Below are 20,373 nucleotides of genomic sequence, written 5' to 3'. Positions count from 1 at the left end.
TAATTATAAGCTTGACAGAAGACCACTGTGAAACTATGCAAGGAAAATGAAAATGAGCTGGAAATTGATTTTACAGTGAACAAATAGTTGAGTTTTCCTTTTTTGTTGGGGAAAGTAATTTTGAATGTTGCTGGATTCTTAAGAATCTTTATGCTGGCTGGATCATATTTTCCAGGTAGCTTGTTGAGTAAAAAGTGAGGATTAACAACTATATACTCAGAATTATTCCAAGGGGACATCGAATGGGAGTAAGAGGAGGAAGAAAAATGATCATTAACAGTAACCATGAACCGGCCTGGTTTGGGGGGGTGTTTGAAATTCCTTGTGGAGACCTGTTTTCTAGTAGACTCCAGTTTCTACTGAAGCTGTAAACATCACACTCTCATAATTAGCACAGTAATGGGGAAGCGTTGAAACCCTTCACACACTCTATCTTTTTCCAATTTAAAACCACAGTTGAAATCCAGTGCATTTTGGAAGACGTCTTCTGTCACTTTTATGGGACCCGATTAGTTAGTTTAGTTAGAAAAACAACAGAGGAATGTACATGTCTGTACATGTGTGTTGTGGAGAATTTTCTAAGGTATTTTGCTGATTTGGAATATCAACAATTGAGATGGCAATGCTTGTCAGTCTGCATGCAGAAGAGGAGCAAGAATAAGCCATACCAACCAGAGCAGAGCTGCAGCCCTGCACAGGCCAGCTGACACTGACAGAAGCACTGCCCAGATTTTTCTTGCAAATTTAGAAGAGTTCAGGGGGTTGTGCATCATTAGGGGAAAACAGTAAGAACAGGAAATATACTTGTCTGCCCTTAATCTATGCATGCAGATACCCAGGTTTGTGTGGCAAGTCAGGTATTAGCCAAGTAGGTGAATCAGTGATGTGACACAGAGCTAGCATGGATAAATCTGACTCTGCTTTAGTGTATCATGAGAAGTCTTTTTAATCTTCCTTTTCATATCTGTTTTCCTGTCTGATTCCAACGACTCATCCTTCACCACGTTCACAGCACGTCCTTTGTGGTGAAAGACACTTGGTCTTCATAGCATCCTTTGTAAAGATAGGAGGAGTTGTTGTTTGCCTTTACTGGGTTGACTCAGTGGTGCTTCATGCTTTCTTTTCTCGAGTCACTCATGGTTGCAAGCCTCACCCTGCAGTGTCCAGAGCAGTGCAGAGCCTGCCTCTGCCATCCTGCCCTGTACAGAGCTCTTCAGGACCTGGGGCACTTCTGCATGCCGCAAACCCCAACTCTTGAGTGGCTGTGAGACGTGAAGCATGCCTAGAACTGAAAATTAGCAACAGCTTAAAATACTGCTAGTTTGAAGGCTGTAAATTCCTACTTGGCCTCCTAAATAAATGCGTGGGCTCTGTGGAATTCAGGTTTCTTTTATTCAGAACTTTTCTGCTATTTTAAGTGAAAATTCAGTCTGAGCTTTTCCTTTTTGCCCAGTTTGGACTTTCCCCATGCTCAATATTTGTGTTTGAGAAGGTAGCCCTGAAGTCTTCATGCCTTTATCTGCGTTTTGGCTCTAGATTCTCTAGTTCAATTCTTGCCTGAATTGGGTAAGACCCAGTTCAGGAGAACACTGGAGTGTCAATAACATTTAGGTGGCTGTGGTGTATGCTCAGATAGAGCACATCTCTAAACAGCAAGGCTTTGGAAAACATCCTGAACATAGCCAGTACGTAAAAAATGTTCTCTTCTTTTTTATTTTAGTGAAAGCTATGGGAACTGTGAACGTTGCAGGGTGTATCTGAGTGATCCCAAAGGCCCCTTTTTTTTAAGAGCGAGTTAATGAAAATGTTGTGACTGCAAAATGAATTGGGATATTTTTCCAGCCATTGGGGCTAGAAAGATGACATTATATATACTTTTGACTTTCCAAATTTTTATTTGTCAGGTACCTGTTTGTATTACAGCTCCGGCAAGACATTCTTTCAGGGAAGTAAGTACATCTTTGCTCTTACAGCTGTAATTTAAGGTATTTATAATAGTTAATCTCTTAGTGATTTAAAATTTTACTTTTAACTGCATCATCTCTTTAATTCTTTTTTTAGTTCTTTAATATTCTAATAATATCTTTATGATATTCTTGCACAGATTATAAGCATGATTTACAGTTCCACATGCATTTTTTTTTCCTTTAGAACACAGAGATAACATGACTTTGTGTGCATCATGACTATATTATTGACAAATAGAATGGGTAAAGACCTTTGATGGATTGACCAGGTGATGGACATTTATAAAGAGAGCAAAGACTGTCCTGGTTTTTATGACTTGAAAATGTAACATGGGCTTACCATATTTTTCAGTATGGTAGGTAAAGTAGAGGAGGAAAAGATGATGAAGTGCAACACTTTCTGTACAGGTCAACCCTGTAAAAATATTTTGTGTGTTTATAGTCTCACCCTGGCCAGTATATTCACACCGGCTCTATTTTATTTTTATTTTTTTAAATTACAAACCCCCAAAAACTTAAAATGCTATGTTCTAAAATATAGTGTTGAAGCAAAAATGTTTTCTTAGTCTATTTAATGTCTTCTCTATTAGTTCAAGCTTGTTTTATGGTGGAGCGTATCATGTGTTTAGTAGTAACTAGAATGTACCAAATTAGGAAATAATCATATGCAAGTAAAAATCAATTGTAGATGTTTCATATCATTAATAGCTTGTGGAAGTTAATGTTTCTATTTCTTATATCAGACTACTTTTCAGCTTTATTGCAAGAAGTATTCACTGAGAAAAAAGACATGATTTCTATAGCTTTTTTTTTTTTCTTTTTAAGACTGAAATGCCCGTATGAAACTGCTGTTGAACTAGCAGCTCTGTGTCTTCAAGGTATGCAGTCTTTTGAAAGTGGTTTGTCTTAATGTATTACAAAACTCACCTACTAGTTTCTTTTCACTCGTTGTTACTAATGTTTTCTCACTGATGATATATAAATGCCATTCCTTTACGTGAGGAGAAGAATTTTAGGGAGATCACTTTCCTGCCTTCCCTTCATTCATAACTTCTGAACTACGTGAGCTAACTTCGGCATGCTTGCCAAAGGGAAGGAGCCTCGAAGGCATGGATGGACAAAGGTTTCAGGGAAACCAGGGGCTGACCGGGGAAGACAGACCCCAAATAGTTCCCCACTGAGGGAGCAGCTGTGGTGTGTGCACAGTGTTACTACTTCAGCCACATGGGAGATGGTTACAGAGCAGGAGGGAGGGGGTGGCAGGTACTGAAGAAGAGAAAATTATATGGAAAGGTAAGAACTAAGAGTACTTCTGTGTAAGGAGCAAGGGTTACACGATCAAAAAAAAAAACAAAACCACAACAACCTTAGGACACTAGGTTTCATTAGTTTATTGTAGGAAAAACGTGGGGTTTTTTTATTTCTGTGAATACATTAATATAAATACTCATTCCATTTCAGGCCGTTTGTTTTGCAGATGGGAAAAACTTGTGTAATGAATTCCAAATCAAGTTCATTTTTTTCTGAAAGAAAGTGCAGTGAGCTAGTCCATTCTACGCATATCAGCAGCAAAATTAATCGAAATGAAAATACTCTTCCTGTTCTGCTGGTGGTTGGCAATGGCACATGGAGTGCTTAGGCAGAATCTCTTAGTTTAACACAGCAATGGAGATAACTCACTGATTCTAGATGGACTTGACAGTCAAAACTGGGAAGTCACTTCCAAACAGCAACAGATGTAAATCTAAAGGGCAGTGGATTATTTTTCTGCGCCAGTGTGGCACAGCTCTGACTGTTAGGTGTGCAGAGAACTGCCGCAGGCAAACTCTGTTTTTCTTTTTGAGATGGAGAAAATCTGGAGCCTGTATTTGATTTGTTGCCTCCGTTTCCACAGATAAAAACACCGGTAACCTCACCCCTGGTCTAAGCAAGGACAACCAAGCAAAGAATAATAGGTTGATGCCTCAAGATTTTGGGTAGTAACTGACACCTGTGATTACTGTGTAAATGTAATACAATAGCTATCCATCATGTTTATAATGTCTCCAACTAGGTACCAAAACTAACACTTCTTGACACTGTCTGTGGGAACATACTTTTATACTTTCCTGCTTTTTTTCAGTTCAGTTTTCCACTATTTTGACATCATCACAATAAGTTTCTCCAAAATTATTTAATTATTGCAACTAATTTATTATCTCTGCTGACATATGCTACAATTGGCATTCTTTGGTATAACATTTGTTACGTTTTATTGGCATTGGAAACTTAATTAAGCAGAAGAGTTCAAAGAAATGTCAAATGATTATTCCCCCCTCAGCAGGTTACATTTACTCTGTAAAATCCAGTCTTGCTCCTTAGTGTGGCTTTCCTAACAGTAAAGAAAAAGTTATAAATGGCTATTCAGGAATTGGTACTCTAAGCCCTCTGAAAGAAAAGCCTTTTCTCTTGACAGAACAGCTTTAAACTTCATATATTTTCTTTTTCAAGGAAGTTGTTCTGTTACAGTAATTCTTTCTTTGTTTCAAACAACAGTTTCCAAGGCTGGTGTTCTGTGTGAATCACCATGCAAACGTAAATTGTTGGTTTGTTGCCAGTCCGGTGAAGGAACTTCTGTAGCAAATAACATTTGATTTGCAGTATGGGGTAACTTGTGAAGCAGATACATAATCGTATGCTTTGCTTAGGGATTATCTGCAGAAAGGTTGTCATCAAACTTGAATCATCACTGTTAGAATAAGTTAACTACCTCGTGAGTCTTGCATGGCTTTCGTATTTAACCAGGTATACTTTTGAAACTACTAATTAAACTCAAAAGGAAAACTTTTTCTCAGATCTCCAGTTTTCAGTTCTAATCATAAGACATCTTCATGGGATAGTGCAAACTTTGTTTTTTCTCCTTCTGTAAAAGAATCAACAATATATTTACAGATAAATATATTTTTGCAGTTTTCAAAAACTTTCTAGGAAACTTCCTTTTAAAAATGTCCCCCAGTTTATGCAGTTACTAAAGAACACAGATAATGTATATAAGCAAGATATGTAACACCCCCCCCCCCCCCCCCCAAAAAAAAAAAACACAGAAAGAAAAAGACCAGAGAAGGGACATGCCAAAGCATGATACTTTGTCATAAAACTGCAAATGAAGAGATGGGTCCTCTGCTGTGCCCTTGTGTTGAAAAATATTAGTGCTGCTGAGCCATTCAGGGAACATAATTCCACCAGGAAAGACACTAGGGAGAGCATCCTCCTACAGAGCCGCGCTTCCCCCTTCTTCTGCTGCCCTTCTACCCTGTGTGGGGAGCTGGTGAGACTCTTACTGCCTCTTACTCTCAAGACTTGTTTCTTAGAGATCAAAATAATGACGTTGTTTGTTTGCCTGAAAGTGGATAAACAGCGAGTGCAGCTATTGAGAAACAAGGGTGGTATTTGTTCTTGTACTTAATACTTCTGCCCTAGCTTCTCTGTGTATCTTGTCCTACGTGCTCATGGTTCTTCTCACCCTTACGCATCCTCTTTACGGCACAGTCAGCCTTCATTCCCCACCTTCCCTCTCAGTGAACCTAGTAGAGAAATCTCCCATGTTTTTCCTAGATAGTTGTCAACACATCAAACTTCAGGGGAAGAAAAGTAAGAAACTGAAGTCCTCCTTGCTAATGTTTGTTGTGGCTCCCTCTTATATACTGGAGACTGGACGGCCAGTAATTTTTAGCATCATCTGTGTTAAATAGGCTTCCAACTTAGATGAAACAGCAGCAGAGCTGCGATATCTCTGTTAAAGACATGTAGATAAGAATACTCTAACTCACCATGGAAGATTACCATTGAAGAGAAAAAATGTGTGTGAGGCACTGTTTAGAAATGAAGATTGGTGAACTCGATCTGCTTAATATCCTGAGGAATGCTAAATGTTTGAGCGAAGTTCAAGTGCTCAAAACCACCTAGTGGGTGTATCAGTCAACAGATTGCATTTTGAATGTAACTTCCTATGTTCTAATGTATCATGCTAGATACTTCTGAAGATGGAGAGTGAATTAAATTTTTGCAACTGTTACGTATAAAGCTGCCCTGAAGTGAGAAAACTTGTTTTCTTCAAGGGATTTTATTTCCCTCTATGTTTGTTGGGGTTTTTGGGGGTTTTTTGGTAGTAGTAGTAGTAGTCAAGAAACCCCGACTGACAAAGGCCTGGTTTGGAATCACATCATATGTCAGGTGACACACAGTATTGCTGTACAGTGTATTTGCCACTGATGTTTGTCTCACAGTCCCGAGGCAGTGACGTTACAGCCTCTTTGTATAGCCAAGAGGTTCCAGGAGCAAAGCATGTCGCAGGCACAAGACGGTTAGGGGTGTCAGTCACCGAGATGCTCGGCACTTGCATCTCCTGCTGAGCTCATTAGAGTTTGCAAGTGTTCTGCTCCTAGCAAAGATGATACCGGGCCCTAAGCAAATAAGTTGAAAGTGACACCTCAATTATGTTAATGCTTCAGCATTTCTTTCCTTAAAAATTACTTAATCAGAATATTACACCACCACTGTGGTTTTAAAAAAAAAAACCAAACAACCCACAACTTTGTCACTGGTTTCTTGAGATTAGGTATTACCTTCATGTTTTGACACGAACAGTAATGTAACAAAGCATGCAACAGAATGGGAAGAGTTTTGGAATGAAAAGTGTGACCTCATCGCAATGAGAGGAAGTTTCAAAGTAACCTCTCCTGAAACAGTAGTGCATTGATTTTTGGTTTTAATAGAAACTTTATTTCCTTTAAATGCTTTAAAATCCAGAGAAGCGGCTTTAGTTAAGCTGGTTTAGTTCTAACATTCTTGAATGTCAGAATTCTGTACCATAACCTTACACTGCTCCTGCAAATGCATTTGTCTGACTTTTGCTGTAAAATCTGACTTGCGTTTGCGGGGGCAAGCGGTTAACTTACAATCTAGCTTGAGTTTGCCAGGGCTGGGGGGTGTTAACTTACAGCGTTGGCACAAGTGCATTCTTCTACAACATACTTAAAAACTTACAAACTATCATTGTCTTTGTGGAGATTATGGAATTAAATGTTTCTGGTCATCCCATAATCTTTATGTTTTTAACTTTTCAATTGGTTGATTGCAGCTGAGCTGGGAGAGTGTGAGCACCCAGAGCACACACCAGAACTTGTGTCTGAATTCAGGTTTGCACCAAACCAGACCGAAACAATGGAATTTGACATTTTTCAGAAGTGGAAAGAGTGCAGGTAGGGTACCTGTGTGGGAGTGGTGTCTCTAGCGAAAGGAAGTTTTCTTCTCTTCCAAAGTCAAATATGTCCACAAGAACCCCTTCAACAGACGTGAAATGATGATTATGTTTGTCAGTTGAGAAGTACTGTAAATAGATTTTGAGCCCTCCCCTTCCCTAGAAATAGCAAGTGTAATTAAGGAAGGTTGGTGGGGTGAGTTTTAATTTTTTTAATTTGTTTTTATTTAGATCATTTCATAACAGTTTAAGCAGTCAGATCTTTTTCCTGTTTATGTTGGAAACAATTCTCTTTCTCTCTCTCTCTCTCTCCTTTCACACATGCACATATAAATTTTTATGTTCAGGGTAGTAGCAAACTCTTTTTTCCTGTCTTTTGTTAATAAATATGGTACATTTCGGTGATTCTGTCTTACCTGAACTTTCATCCTTATTGGCAATTTTAGACCTTTTTCAATTTTTGTCCCTCTGGTTTATTTTCATTTGGAGGGAAGAGGGTAAAAACATAAGCTAAGCTTGAAATACCATTTAGTGTCATTAAGATTGAGGACCCAAAGGAAAAGGTTAGGGGAATGAATTTTAAAACATTTAAAACGCACAAAAATTTCTTACCATAAAGCGTAAATAAATTTTATGCTCTTAGGGGAAAGAGCCCGGCGCAGGCTGAATTGTGCTACTTGAACAAAGCTAAATGGCTAGAAATGTATGGTGTAGATATGCACGTAGTTAAGGTAAGATCCGCGTACCACTTTATTTTATTAATGTGGGGTCCTTGCCCTGGTGCGGATCAGTCCCTCGGGGTGTCCTTGTTGTGGTGTGGGTTGTCCTGTGGGCCGTGGTCCCTCAGAATTCCCTCCCTCCTGCAGGGCTCCTCCCAAGAGTGCATCTCCAGCCACGTGCCCCACAGTGTCCCTTTCCACATGCCTTTTCCCATGTCCCTCGATTTTCTTTTTTTTTTTTTTTCCTTTTGTGCCTCCTTCCCCTGGCAGCTACTGCTTGCTGTTAAACACGGGTGAGCCGAGGTGTGGGCTCCCCTGGCTGCAGCGTTGGTGTGGGGCCATTTCCACAGACATCGGAGCTGTCTGGGGCAGCACGCAGCCTCTTCCCACGCAGGGCACCCTGCAGCCTCCTGTTGCCAAAACCCACCAGTTTGCACCCAATACAGATGCATATTCTTCTGCTCTGTAATGTTAAAAAAATACGCAAACCTTATTGTTTAGTTTAAAGCCTATGGATTTTGACATACTACCGTAGTAAAATTTACACTGCTAATGGCATAATTGATTATTGATTCTGTTCTTGCTTGCAGGGAAGAGATGGTTGTGAATACGCTCTTGGACTGACACCAACGGGCATATTGATCTTTGAAGGAGCCAACAAAATAGGCTTATTCTTTTGGTAATCTGTTTTTGTGTTATATTCCTTTCTATTAAAATGCTGAAATCTTTCTCCTTTACGTAATGGGATCTTGACTACGTTTTGTAATTTAGATTGAATCTGCAAGGTTAAAATATCAAGGTTAAATCTGAAGGTAAATTGGCCTGGCTAGAAGTACCACTCTCAAACGTGAAGTATTTGTTGAAAAATAGTGACATTTCCAGTAAATCATATTTCTATTACAATTCCTGAAGTGTGTTCCAGGATTGCAAATCCCCCCTGCGTTTTGGGGGATGGTCCTAGATTACAAAATGCCATTTTTCCATTAATTTTCTTTTTGCTTCTTGTGTTTAGGCCTAAAATTACAAAAATGGACTTTAAAAAGAGCAAACTAACGCTTGTGGTTGTGGAAGATGATGAACAGGTAACTTTCTTCCCTTACTTGGGCCTGATCCAACAAAGTGTGTTGTGTGCTCAGGCTGGTGAGAACACAAGGGAGGCTCAGCACACTGTTGGCCCAGGCTGTATTTCTCCTGCCAAGGACAGTAACTAATACCATGCATGCCAACTTCCAAAGCTTTTGTTTCTGCATTTAGGGCAGAGAGCAAGAGCACACATTTGTTTTCCGGTTAGACAGTGCCAAAACGTGCAAACACTTGTGGAAGTGTGCAGTGGAGCACCATGCTTTCTTCAGATTGCGAGCCCCAGCAAATAGTAAATCCAGTAGATCCGACTTCATAAGGCTGGGATCACGCTTCAGATTCAGGTATTTAGCGAAGTAACAGCAATATATTTGTGTTTATACAAAGGAGCGGGTACAGCATCCAGCAAAAGGCAGTAGTTAACTTTGTTTATTTCTGTATTTTAAGTGGGCGGACAGAGTATCAAGCAACACATGGGACAAGATTACGCAGGACTAGTACATTTGAAAGAAGGCCCAGCAAGCGATATCCTTCTCGAAGGCATTCAACTTTTAAGGGTAAATGTTTGTACATGTGTTCACTGAACCAGTCATGCAGGTGTCCTGTTAACTCATATAAATGGTGTATTACAAGCATAAAATCTGTATGACAGTATAAAAAGAAAAACATGTCAGACCACCTAAAAATCAGACTTTACATGGTTTTTTTCTCCCGAGTCAGAGTCCATTGTTTGTATCTACCGTTTTTAATCTCTGTCTACGCTTAATTCTTCCATCCCCCATCTATGAAGAAGGTACCTATGGTTTCTTTTGTTGCTCTGTTGAGGAGGGAAGAAAGTTACATCAAACTCAATGAGGGAAAGCATGTAACATTGTCTTTGAAGAAGTGCATTTGTCATGTAGAGTGGAGCAGTGTCCAAAAGCCTCACTGACTTGCTTATCTAGCCAGATAGTTCTAGGGTTATTGAGCAGTCTCATTATGCGGCTGTTGCTGCTTTCCTGACAGTAATGGCATGTTATTCACCTGTCCAGACTCTGACCTTAACTAGCTTTCTCTAGGACTTGAAATGTGTTGAATTTGAATGGAATGACAAGGAATTGATTTCCCTTGTGGTTTTGTCATTTGTCCTTCAAAACTTAAGCTGAGATTTTTATTCCTTGTAGCAAAACCTAGGAAGGAGCACTGCAAGACAACCCCCTCTAAATTCTGTATTACTTGAGGCTGGAGGTGTAGTTGCTGTACGGAGCAGGGTGAACTGACATTCCCTTAGGTTGTCTTTGCACTCCTTTGTATTCCTAGAATATGAATCTCAGTTCCATGAAAAGTCCTTGTGGTGGTGTTATGGGGGCACTTCTATTTCTCATGTACAATGGGGGGAAAGGGGTAGCAAGCATGTATGCTTTCTAGAGACTGTAACCCACCCTCCCCCCCCTCCCCCCTTTCCTTAGTACGTGTCAGTTTTTTACAGAAATGCAAATTTATTAAGTTTCTGAGATACTGTTACGTGATACATGAGAGTCAATAATATGGTAAGTGTGGATGATTTCATAAGTGGAAAAATGGATTATTTTAATTTTATTTTTACAATAACAGGATTTGTCAGACCTGCAGGTTATACCTTGGGTCTCAGTGCTTCTGTACTTTTGTCTGTGAGATGTGGGGAGAAGGGAGAAAGTGTGGCTTATGCTCAGTTTAGTTCTCTGTGCATAGCAGCCTGGCAGAACTTCTGTCACCCCCAGATGATCTCCCTCCAGAGAGCTCAACAGCATGTTTGTTAAGTTAATGCAAAAACTCCCTTTAGATTATTGTCTTTCACGCATCTCTTGGCCATTAAGACCTGTACCTAGTTGCAGCCCACAGGCATTGGATTCTGTCCTAGCTCGGTCTCTTTGAGACTTCTACAGTGTCTCATTAAGTTTGTCATCCACTTTCTGAATTCAGCAGAGACTTGGATTTTCAGCTGTATCACTCAGCAGTTTTTCAATGCTCTTGAGAAATATGCTGTTTGTCAGGAAAAGGAAAAGATACCTCCCAGATACAAAACTGCCTTCTTCACTGTTCTTTCCAGCCCATCCAAAGCACAAGCCAAGACCTTGTTGCTCAAGATTGCTCAGTACCTTCCTGTATTCTCAACTGATGGGCTTTTTTTTGGCTACCATCGTTCACTATAATAAGACACAGGCCATTACCAGCTTCAGGAATACTTTGGTTTCTGTAAGGTGCAAAATTTCTGTGGGGGTAGCTTCCAGTTTCCGAAGGACTCGATGGTATTGACATGGTAGCTGCAGCAAGGTGAGAAGAGTAGTGTTCTGGTTGTGCAGAACTTACTCTGTCAAAAGTCCTTCTTTTGTGACGTTTGAAGGAAATAGTCTGTCTGCTGTCATCTTTGACAGGCTTTGCCCCTTGAAGAAGTAGAGGGAGGTTTGTGTCTGCCTCATACTTTATGTACTCACACAGGAATGCTAGAAAGCACAGGGCTGCAGTTGCGATTCTGATGCATTTGTGCACATACGTCTGTATGAGGATTTGCTTAAGCTGTAGTGTAACATCCCAATCACCATAGCTGCAAAATGACTGATATTTCACAGGTCTTAAGTTTTTTTCACCTGTCTTAAGGTTTTTTGTTTGTTTCTTTTTAAGCAAACAATCCTGTGAAAGCAGCACAACTGTGGTAAGTGACTGCCCAAGTTCTCTCTAACTCTCAGTTGCTGTTGTCGGGCAAAAAGGATTCTGAAGACCATTTCTGCATTAGGATTTGTCGAAGCAAATTCTCTGGTGTGAGATGAATTGCTTTGGGATCTCTCATTATTCAGCACCAGATTTTTCTTGGGGACTGCCTATGAGACTTTAAGTGCTTCCATTTTTAAATCTTTTTTTTCCTTTTTGTGTTTGAGATCAGACTAAAGTTAAACATACTTCCTTTCTGCTCATTGCTATTATGCTAGCTTATCTAGCATTATTTGTTCCTGTTTCATAGATGTAAAATGAAGAAAAAAAGTTTGCACCCCTTTTTCTTGCACTCTAATTGCTGTGGTGTGTGTCTTGAATAAAATATTGATGTCCTTAAGAATATGAATTTTATTTCACTGTAATACTTCCCTGAAGAGTAGTACCCTGAACTATAAGAAATTGTGACGTAGGTGTACCGATTACATAAAAGCTCATTTTTTTTTTTTTCTCCCTTAGTGCTAAAAATACTCCTGAAGTCCATAACTACCAGGTAAGAGCATAACAATTGTTGAGGAGAATATTGTCATTTTCTTATTTAGTCATAAATATTTTGGCTCTAGTACAGCTGGTTTGCTCCCCTTTCTTTTCTCTGGGGTGAGATTCCTTGAGGTGGTTCAGAAATGAACAACATCACGTTGGGAGTTAAGGGGAAGGTGGAAGGACTCCTCTCTTTCTTCCCCTGTGTTCTTGGATGCTCTGTAAGCTGAATACACTCCATTTGCCACTCTCTTTCCCTTCCCTTTCTGTGAAATCCCAGGTTAAAGCCTTTGGGACTGTGAATATGATGGCCCTCAGGAGACTGCTCTGTGAGCAAGCTTTTATCTAGAGCAGCCTCTCAGGTTGGATGATCCATGACAACAAGTTCCAAGTTGCACTTATCTCCCCATCACAACACTTAAGGAGTTCATTGCTGGTCAAATGTTTGTTTTTTGTTTTTGTTTGGTTGTTTGGGTTTTTTTAAACAAGCTCCTTTATACACTTCAGTGAAAAACCTTACCCATTTTTTATCTGCGATACTAGCAGTCCGTGCTACTGAGAAAACAAGCTGTGCTTTCATCCAGCCTGAGTGTGTGCACGAGAACTTAGTTTTAACACTTGTTTTTATTAAAAGCCTCACTAGTGATTTTGTGTCACTGTTTATTCTCAAGATCTTATGGATATGAGAGAGAAATGCTGTTGCCAAAGATAGGTGACCTTCTGAAGATTGCTATTACAATAGTAACCTTTCTCACTCTCCACCTTTGATTAAAGCTGACATTCTTTTGATGTGCTTTCTATGAGCAGCACTAGGTGTGCCAGGTTGTCTCTCAAACAGCAAAGCAATTTTCTTTGCATTTTCCCATGAGTGTGTCCTAATGAGCAAGCTCATCACCAAGAGGTCTCATGTATATGCTCAATGGCATGGGAGAAGGTCTGAAACAGTGGGATTTCTAGGGCTTACAGGGAGCATGTTTCTCATGGCCCCAGGAAAATAAAAAGTTAAAGTTAATAGGGAGTTTTTATATGATTTAATTAACCGAGTTCAATGTTTTCACTTGCAGCCACAGTATCATCCAAATATACATCCTGCTCAGCCACACTGGCATCCACATACACCTGTGAATGTAAGGTAAGCAATCTTCACTTTGTGAAAAAGATGATTACTTCTTTATTTATCTTAGTCTGTTGGCATGAAGCTTTGGTGGACGTATTGGGCAATTTTCTGCACATGAAAAGCAAACAGAAGTTAGAAATACGTGATGTAGAGGCAGTATTAAATAACTTCTGTTTAGATTTTGCTTTGGAATGTCCTAATCTTGATGAAAATTTTTTTCAGCTTGATTTTAATTCAGAATTTGAAATACGACTTCAGTGTATTTCTGTAGGGAGTATGTAGCATGGGAAGATTCTCAGTAGCTTCAATAAAACTAATTGCAATTTGATCAGTGTTTAATCTCCTAAAACAAAGAAGAAACTCATTTTAGGGTAAAGTTAAGTTGCAAGTGAACAGGTTCTTGCATTGCAGCACTTTTTTCATCTTTTGCAGAAATGTATATGGAAAAATGACATGTACGTGGAACAATGTAATGGCACTTTACTGATAATTAGCATTAGTGAAATTATAACATTGAGGTTTTGAGAAACTGTTTCACAAAAATATTCCTGTATGTGCTGTTGTGCTACTTTCTCACCATACTTTTTTTATTTTGTAACTACTAATGAGAGAAATTGAGTGAAAAGAAATTTTGGAAGAAATTCAGTCCAAGTTAGAACCAGCTTGTTGGAACGCATAGTGGAGGCATGCACCTGCTGGTGGATATGTCTGTACATGTACATGTGATAAAAATCAGCTGCTACTATATCCTAATAAAAAGTAACCTTTTTAGGTTTCTCAGATTTTTAGACAAATTATTACTGTCTTGACTGAAAAATACCAATACCCTAATCTTCATTCCAATTCATCTTACATTTTTATCTCTGTATTCTTACATCAGGATAGGTAGAATTCGTTCTTAGTGTAGGCAGGCTCTGAAGATGAGGCTGAGCTTAAAATGGATGAAAAGACAATTTGGTCTGAGTTTGAGTCTGAGAATGCAGGGAGAAGGCAAATATGTTATTAGAAATACTTATTAGGCAGAGAAGCAGACATACTCATTGTCATCTCAAAATTCCTGGCATCAGCAGTAAAACAGATACTAAATTTATGCTAGAAACAGAAAACTTTAAATTGGGTCATTATCTTTGCCTGCACTTCAAGATTCTTCCTGTTTTGAGGGTTTACTTGTCCATTTAATTCTGTGTGATTTAAGATGTACAACTTCACATTACAAAAGAGTGATTGCTGAGAGAGGTTAATGATTTTACAAATCGTTTGAGGTTTTGAGGAAATTTTTCTAAAGATTTCTTCACTCATGGTACTAGTCTGTAACATTTTAAAGCCGAATAATTCACCCTGGAGCAGAGCGATACTGAAATAAGCACAATAATGTATTGTAATATGTGTAGACAACCTCCCCCTTCAGCCCTCCCACTGCCTGGACAAAGATCAAGGTCAGTGAAATATGAACAATGGCTTTTAAATAGCTAGGCTTGTAAGGCTAAAAAATGTACTGAAAAGCTCAGTCGTGCAGGCTCAGTAGAAAAACTGCTTAGAATTTTTGTCCCAGGCAGGTAGAAGCGTGTAAGTGTACGGTTGAAGTGGAAGCTTCAAGTTATTGTTACTTGAAGTCAAAGTAGAAGAGTTGGATGTTTTAACATCTTGGATAGCTTGATTTGGAAAAGCTTAATCCATCCAGCTATGAACTTGAGATCAAAACACAGATACATGAAATTCTGTCTGCTGGGCGTGCAAGTCTAGAATGGGCCAAGGGCTGAAGTGAAACTACCTGTGCAATACATCTTACATATGGGGGTTTTGTTGGATAATTTGTGAAATAATATGTGGAATTGCATCTCAGTCTTCCTTAGTAAAATTCTTTTGGTGAAATTATTTGTTTGCAGTTAACTTAATGTTCAGTCTTCTGAGAAAATTCATTCCAATTAACAGTTGTCATTATATAACTTTAGAATATCTCAAAAAAAAAAAGGTAAAATCTAAACCTGCCTGTATTTCTGCTAGCATAAAAAAACCCCTACCAAAATAAAAAGTGCAACTTCACTTTGGTAATAAGGGAATTTTAAATATTGTGGTTTCCTACCTACTGTTCAAAAATTTTATTTATTTATTTACATGCACACACCCCACCACCCCCAATGATTCAGGAGACACTGTAGGAATGATTGAGGTTAATATCTCTAAGCAGCAATAAGTAATGAACAAATAGAGAAAAATTATTTTTTCTCTTAGTACTTTTGCAAGTTTCACTGCATAGTCACAGAGGAATACCTGTACTAACTATAGACTCTAGGTGTTCATCCTAACAAAATGTGACTATGTAACTTACAGGCTGCTTCAGTGTAATTAACTGCACCAGCACTGAAGGAATGGCAATATTTACAGAAGAGCAGTTCTCATCCTTAATAGGATTGCCTTTCTTAATTTTTTTAAACCTTAAGGATATATTTCTGTGAGCTCAACTTTTTGCATGATATGGTTTATTTTACTTGTTGTACGCTTTTAGTTTTCTTCCAGCCTCCTCCTCCCTCAGGAGCATTGATGCACGGCACTTGTCTATAACACTTGAAAACAGAGAGGGTTTTTAATGACTGAGCTCCAATTCAAAGCCTTTTGAAATCAGCTAAAAGATTCCCAGTTGCTTCGGTGGCTTCTGCATCGGACCTATAGGTCCGCCACCATTTCCTTCCCTTACCGATAGCTGCCCATCGCATCGTAGGCATGCTTAGCACTTTCTGGATGAATTCATGTTACTGTGTAGCACTCATAAGTTTACTTCCATCTCTCACTAACCAATAACTGTGCAAATGGTACAGGCCACCCTATCATGATGACAGGCCATATTGGAAACCCCCCACAAGTGGAGAGGACAGCAATTTACGATATATCCAGGAACAGAACCAGAAGAATTTAGGAGGAGTCCAAAGCATGGTGTACCAAGATAAACTCATGACGACTCTCTGAAAAACAGCCATCTTCATTTCACCTGCCACCTTAGACGATCATTGCATTCCATGGTCCTTGTCTGTCTGCAGTATGTTCAAAGTGTATTGTGCAAAAAGTGTGTGTCTTTGTATGTACATCCATCGTTGTTTCGTATTCATGGACATTCTTGGGAAAAGTATTTTCCATATCTTTGTAAAAAATCTTGAAAAACCTTTTGTGAAAGCTGGTAAGAATTTCCAGTGCCCTGAGACCAGAAGTATTTCTGGGGATTTACATTCTACCGTACTTTTGAATCTGTGACCCTCTGCCTGCTGTTGAAGATCAGCCATTTGTGCCTTAGTTATTTTTATAACCTTGTTTCTTTTGAGTCAAATTAATAGATGAAGTTTGAGAAACTTTTTTTTTTTAGTTGATGTGCAAATAGGAGACTGGAGGGAGGAAAAAACAGAATTCACGCTGGCAATCAAAATGGCTTGTGGACCACCAACAAAGGGAGCCTACTGAGGTAGTCGTAGGTTTGGGTGTCATTTGTTTTTAACTTTTGTGTTCCACAGCAAAAATAGAGGTGCTTGCCTAACTTTGAAAACAAGTATAGGGAAAGAACACTGTAATAAACTTCATGGAGTACGTGTATTCCTTTTTTTGACTTACTGATCATATTGATAGCATTCCCCAAAACCATACCTGCTGCTATAAAGGCAAGAATGTTAAAAATGAATCCTTGCTGAAAGGGTGCTGCTGTCTTCTTATTTTTAATGTGATTATGGAAGTTGAACTATACAATCGCATAAAACTACCTACCGATAACTTTTCTCTGAGTGGATTCAAAACCACAGCTCTTAATCGGTACACTACAAGATGACGATGATCTAGTGAAATAGCTCTATTTTTTTAAAGTTAGACGTTTGCAAAGTTGAATGTATATTTTACAAACCTAGGTCTTTAAATAGGTTTGGCTGGTATTTTGATCACTTGCCGATATTTTTTTTTTTTTTCTTTTTTTAAACCGGAAATCATAGTGCCATCTTCACTCATGCATTTGTTTTAATTAGGCCTTACATCTGTGGTCTCTCTGAAGTTGTTGGAATGAATGAATCTTCATTTGGGATATTTTAAAAATTAAGTAGTTTTTAACTTGATTTTGTTAAATACACATTTATAAATGGTTACAACCATGAATTTTTTCAGAGCAAATTTGACAGTGTATAACTTTTGTGAAATATATTTGTTTACAAATTCTATCTTTTAATATTTGTTTTGATCTTTCCTGTATGTGCTAAGTACAAATAAAAATTTTCAATCTTCTTGTTCTGATTATGATGCATTATTGATTGCTGAAAGATTTGGGGGGAGGGGAGAGAGATATGATACATGTTATGCTTGTACCTGTTTTGCCCTGGAATCACTAATGCTGTGCTGGATCGACATTTTCTGTGCAGCCTCTAGAGAGCGGAAAACAATAAAGCAATTGTGCACTGAGATGTGAAAATGCCAGAGTAAGCCTAAGGTGGGTAATCATAGAGGCTGACTTCAGTTTCCCCCAGCTATTCTTCCTCTGTTTTAGCAGCATTTTATTTGGGAAAGGAAGAAAGAGAAACTTTGTTGGAGCCACTGGAACAAGAGCCTAGTTTAGCTGCTGCTCTGGATGCCTTCTGGAGGAGGTTTTTTTTGAATACTCGCGTTAAAGCGGAGCATTGTTGCTTTACAGTTCACACACCTATGTTCATAATACGTATCGTTCTTGTCATATAACTTCATTGGTTTCTGTGTGGTTCGTTGTCAGTGTTCCTCCTCATCACGTGTTATCTGTGGTTTGGTTTGTTGCTGAAGGTGCACTGAATGAGGGATCTCCCTGACAGATCGCAAGAAAAGACAGCACAAGGCCTAACCGGTCCTTAAGCGTTAAAACGCCTCGTGCAGGAGGTCTGCACAGGGTGAAGAACAACCTGTGGGAGTTGTCTGCTCTGCAGTTTGTGTGTGTCCCCTCGAGGGAAGCACTTGTCGTTCTGCTTCTCTGGAGAAGGCACTCACGCACTCCGCACCCCCCTTTTGCTTTTTCATCCCACATCCTTGCTGTCTGCAGAAATCTGTACCGGCAAAGCCACCGAGCGATCGGATAGGTAAGAAGGGATCGATTTCTCTCTTTCCTTGCTCTAGTCTTAGCTGGCTTCTTGTAGCAAATGGGCTGGGATGTGGTTGGGAAGAGGGAACATTTCTACCTCTTTCTTCTCTGACCCCAGCATTGCTCTGACTGACCTGTGCAGCCTACATCACCTGAACGAAGGTGGATATGGGTATTATCTGTCTGAACAAAGTAGTACAAATAAGTTGCTTTAAATTTAATAGCACATTGGGTTTTTTCCTAAAATTAGTACACTCTTTCCTTAAAAAGCATTGGTTTTAACAAGTGACTAATACAGGCCTTTGATGTTAGGAATGCAGTTTTGTGTTTGAAGCAACACAAAACACTGCAGCTGAAAACCAAATTATGTGGCGAGAGCAGAGAGAGGAGAAAGGTGGAAAATGTTTGGTTAACTCAGCTGTTACATGTAGTAGCACCTTTTGTTTAAAAATAAAATATCGGGAAAGCTCTGGCAATGTAAATCAATACTACCTCCTAGATTTGTGCTGCTACGGGAAGCCACTGGTAGTTTATAGATGCACAAACTCAACACAGGGACTTGATAGCCCTGGTATGTGAGTATTTATAGATGGTGTTGAATTATTTTAACTAGGAGTTCTTCGTGAGGAAACGCCTCACAATTTTTACCAAAGAGCATGTTACACAGTCATTCTAGGTACAGAGAAATCAACGCATTTTGAATGTGCTCTGAATATACAGGGAAGTTGTTTAAAAAAAAGCCTTGCAAACTGCCTGAAGGAGGTACCACGTTCTGAATCCAAATGAAGCATGTTCTCGGGGGTACCTGTTAAACTGTGCCTGCAAACTTTTTCCACCCCCTTCTGAAGTCTGTTCATTATGCAAGTCTGAAATCTTTTTAGAAGTCCAGCATACACTTAGGAACTCTTCTGTCATCAGATTACAGGTGATAAACACTATCCTCGCATCAACTTGGGGGGGACGGGGGGCGGCGTGTGTGAATACAGCGGCAGCCGTCTGAGAAATTACACCGATCTCAAGTCCAGCATGTCATCAGCTGCATTCTTCCACGCGCTGGAGAATTGCTTGATACATCTTGGCTGAGGATATCTTCTGATCCTCTCTCTGCATACCTTCCTCCTGCGTTTAATAAAGCTGGACACCAGTTCTTCCCCAGCAGAGCTCAAGCTCCACTCTGTGGATTCGGATTTGCAGAGGAGTTACTTTTGCACTCTAATAACTCTGTAATCCTGCATCCTCTCCTCCAGGAACTGGTGGAGGAATCATACAGCTGGCAGTTCCCCATCTGTAACTTAGGCTGAAATATATCGCTCTTCAGCCGCAGTCAGGCCCTGGCATGCAAACTAATGAGTAATATTGAATACTGAAATACAATACTGAAAGTGTCGGCACTTTTGGTAAATTGTTTTAGTGTGGGCTTTTTCTTTAAACTTTCATTTTCAGCTATTTTTCTCTAGCTGATGCAAGTCATAGGCAAAGGGAACAAAGGGATTGGGTTTTGTAATGCATTTCCAAAGCTGGCAGTCGGGCGTTCGCACACTCAAGGAAAAGAATGGACAAGTCCTTCCAGATCCTTTTATCAGTGAACCCATGTGCAAATTGACCAAAAGGAGGGTTGCTTTCTCACATTGTGGATGGAAGCAAAGCATATATTCTGGCCTTGTGATCTAAAATGTCATTTTTCCTTCCTTCTGGATGAGTGTTGCAGAAGATGTCTCTTCATCCTGCAAGAGAAAGAGTGTTAGAGCTTGCAAGTAATCTTGAGAATGGAACTTCAGCTGCTGGCAAGGAATGAGCTGGGGAATGTCTAAGACGAGGAAAAAAATGAAATTGAGGATATCACTTGCTTCTCAGGCGTCGAAGTTGGCTAGATGGAGCCCTCTGAGGGGGAGGAAGAAGGCAGTTCAGCACCACAATCATCTGTTTTCAGAGGAGGTTTTCCACAAGTCGTTCCAGTTTCTGTATCAAGCAGGCAG

General features: G+C 39.5%; 1 protein-coding gene across 3 annotated transcripts in view; it reads left to right on the top strand.

The window, feature by feature from the left end:
• Window positions 1-20,373, top strand: part of EPB41L4B (erythrocyte membrane protein band 4.1 like 4B) — a 169,963-nt gene that overhangs the window by 68,834 nt on the left and 80,756 nt on the right. For 2 of the 3 annotated variants that reach the window (XM_075022720.1, XM_075022719.1), the window contains exons 5-15: window positions 1,905-1,949; window positions 2,793-2,845; window positions 7,087-7,207; window positions 7,850-7,937; window positions 8,516-8,604; window positions 8,938-9,007; window positions 9,180-9,349; window positions 9,453-9,562; window positions 11,646-11,676; window positions 12,192-12,225; window positions 13,277-13,344. In XM_075022720.1, coding sequence (XP_074878821.1) covers window positions 1,905-1,949; window positions 2,793-2,845; window positions 7,087-7,207; window positions 7,850-7,937; window positions 8,516-8,604; window positions 8,938-9,007; window positions 9,180-9,349; window positions 9,453-9,562; window positions 11,646-11,676; window positions 12,192-12,225; window positions 13,277-13,344 — 879 coding nt within the window. Of the gene's footprint in view, window positions 1-1,904; window positions 1,950-2,792; window positions 2,846-7,086; window positions 7,208-7,849; window positions 7,938-8,515; window positions 8,605-8,937; window positions 9,008-9,179; window positions 9,350-9,452; window positions 9,563-11,645; window positions 11,677-12,191; window positions 12,226-13,276; window positions 13,345-16,145; window positions 17,547-20,373 lie in introns of those variants that run through there. The other variant, XM_075022721.1, reaches the window with a different exon arrangement.

Source organism: Buteo buteo, chromosome 3, assembly GCF_964188355.1.
Source record: "Buteo buteo chromosome 3, bButBut1.hap1.1, whole genome shotgun sequence".
Taxonomy (NCBI): Eukaryota; Metazoa; Chordata; class Aves; order Accipitriformes; family Accipitridae; genus Buteo; species Buteo buteo.
This window is presented reverse-complemented; position numbering and strand designations above follow the sequence as displayed.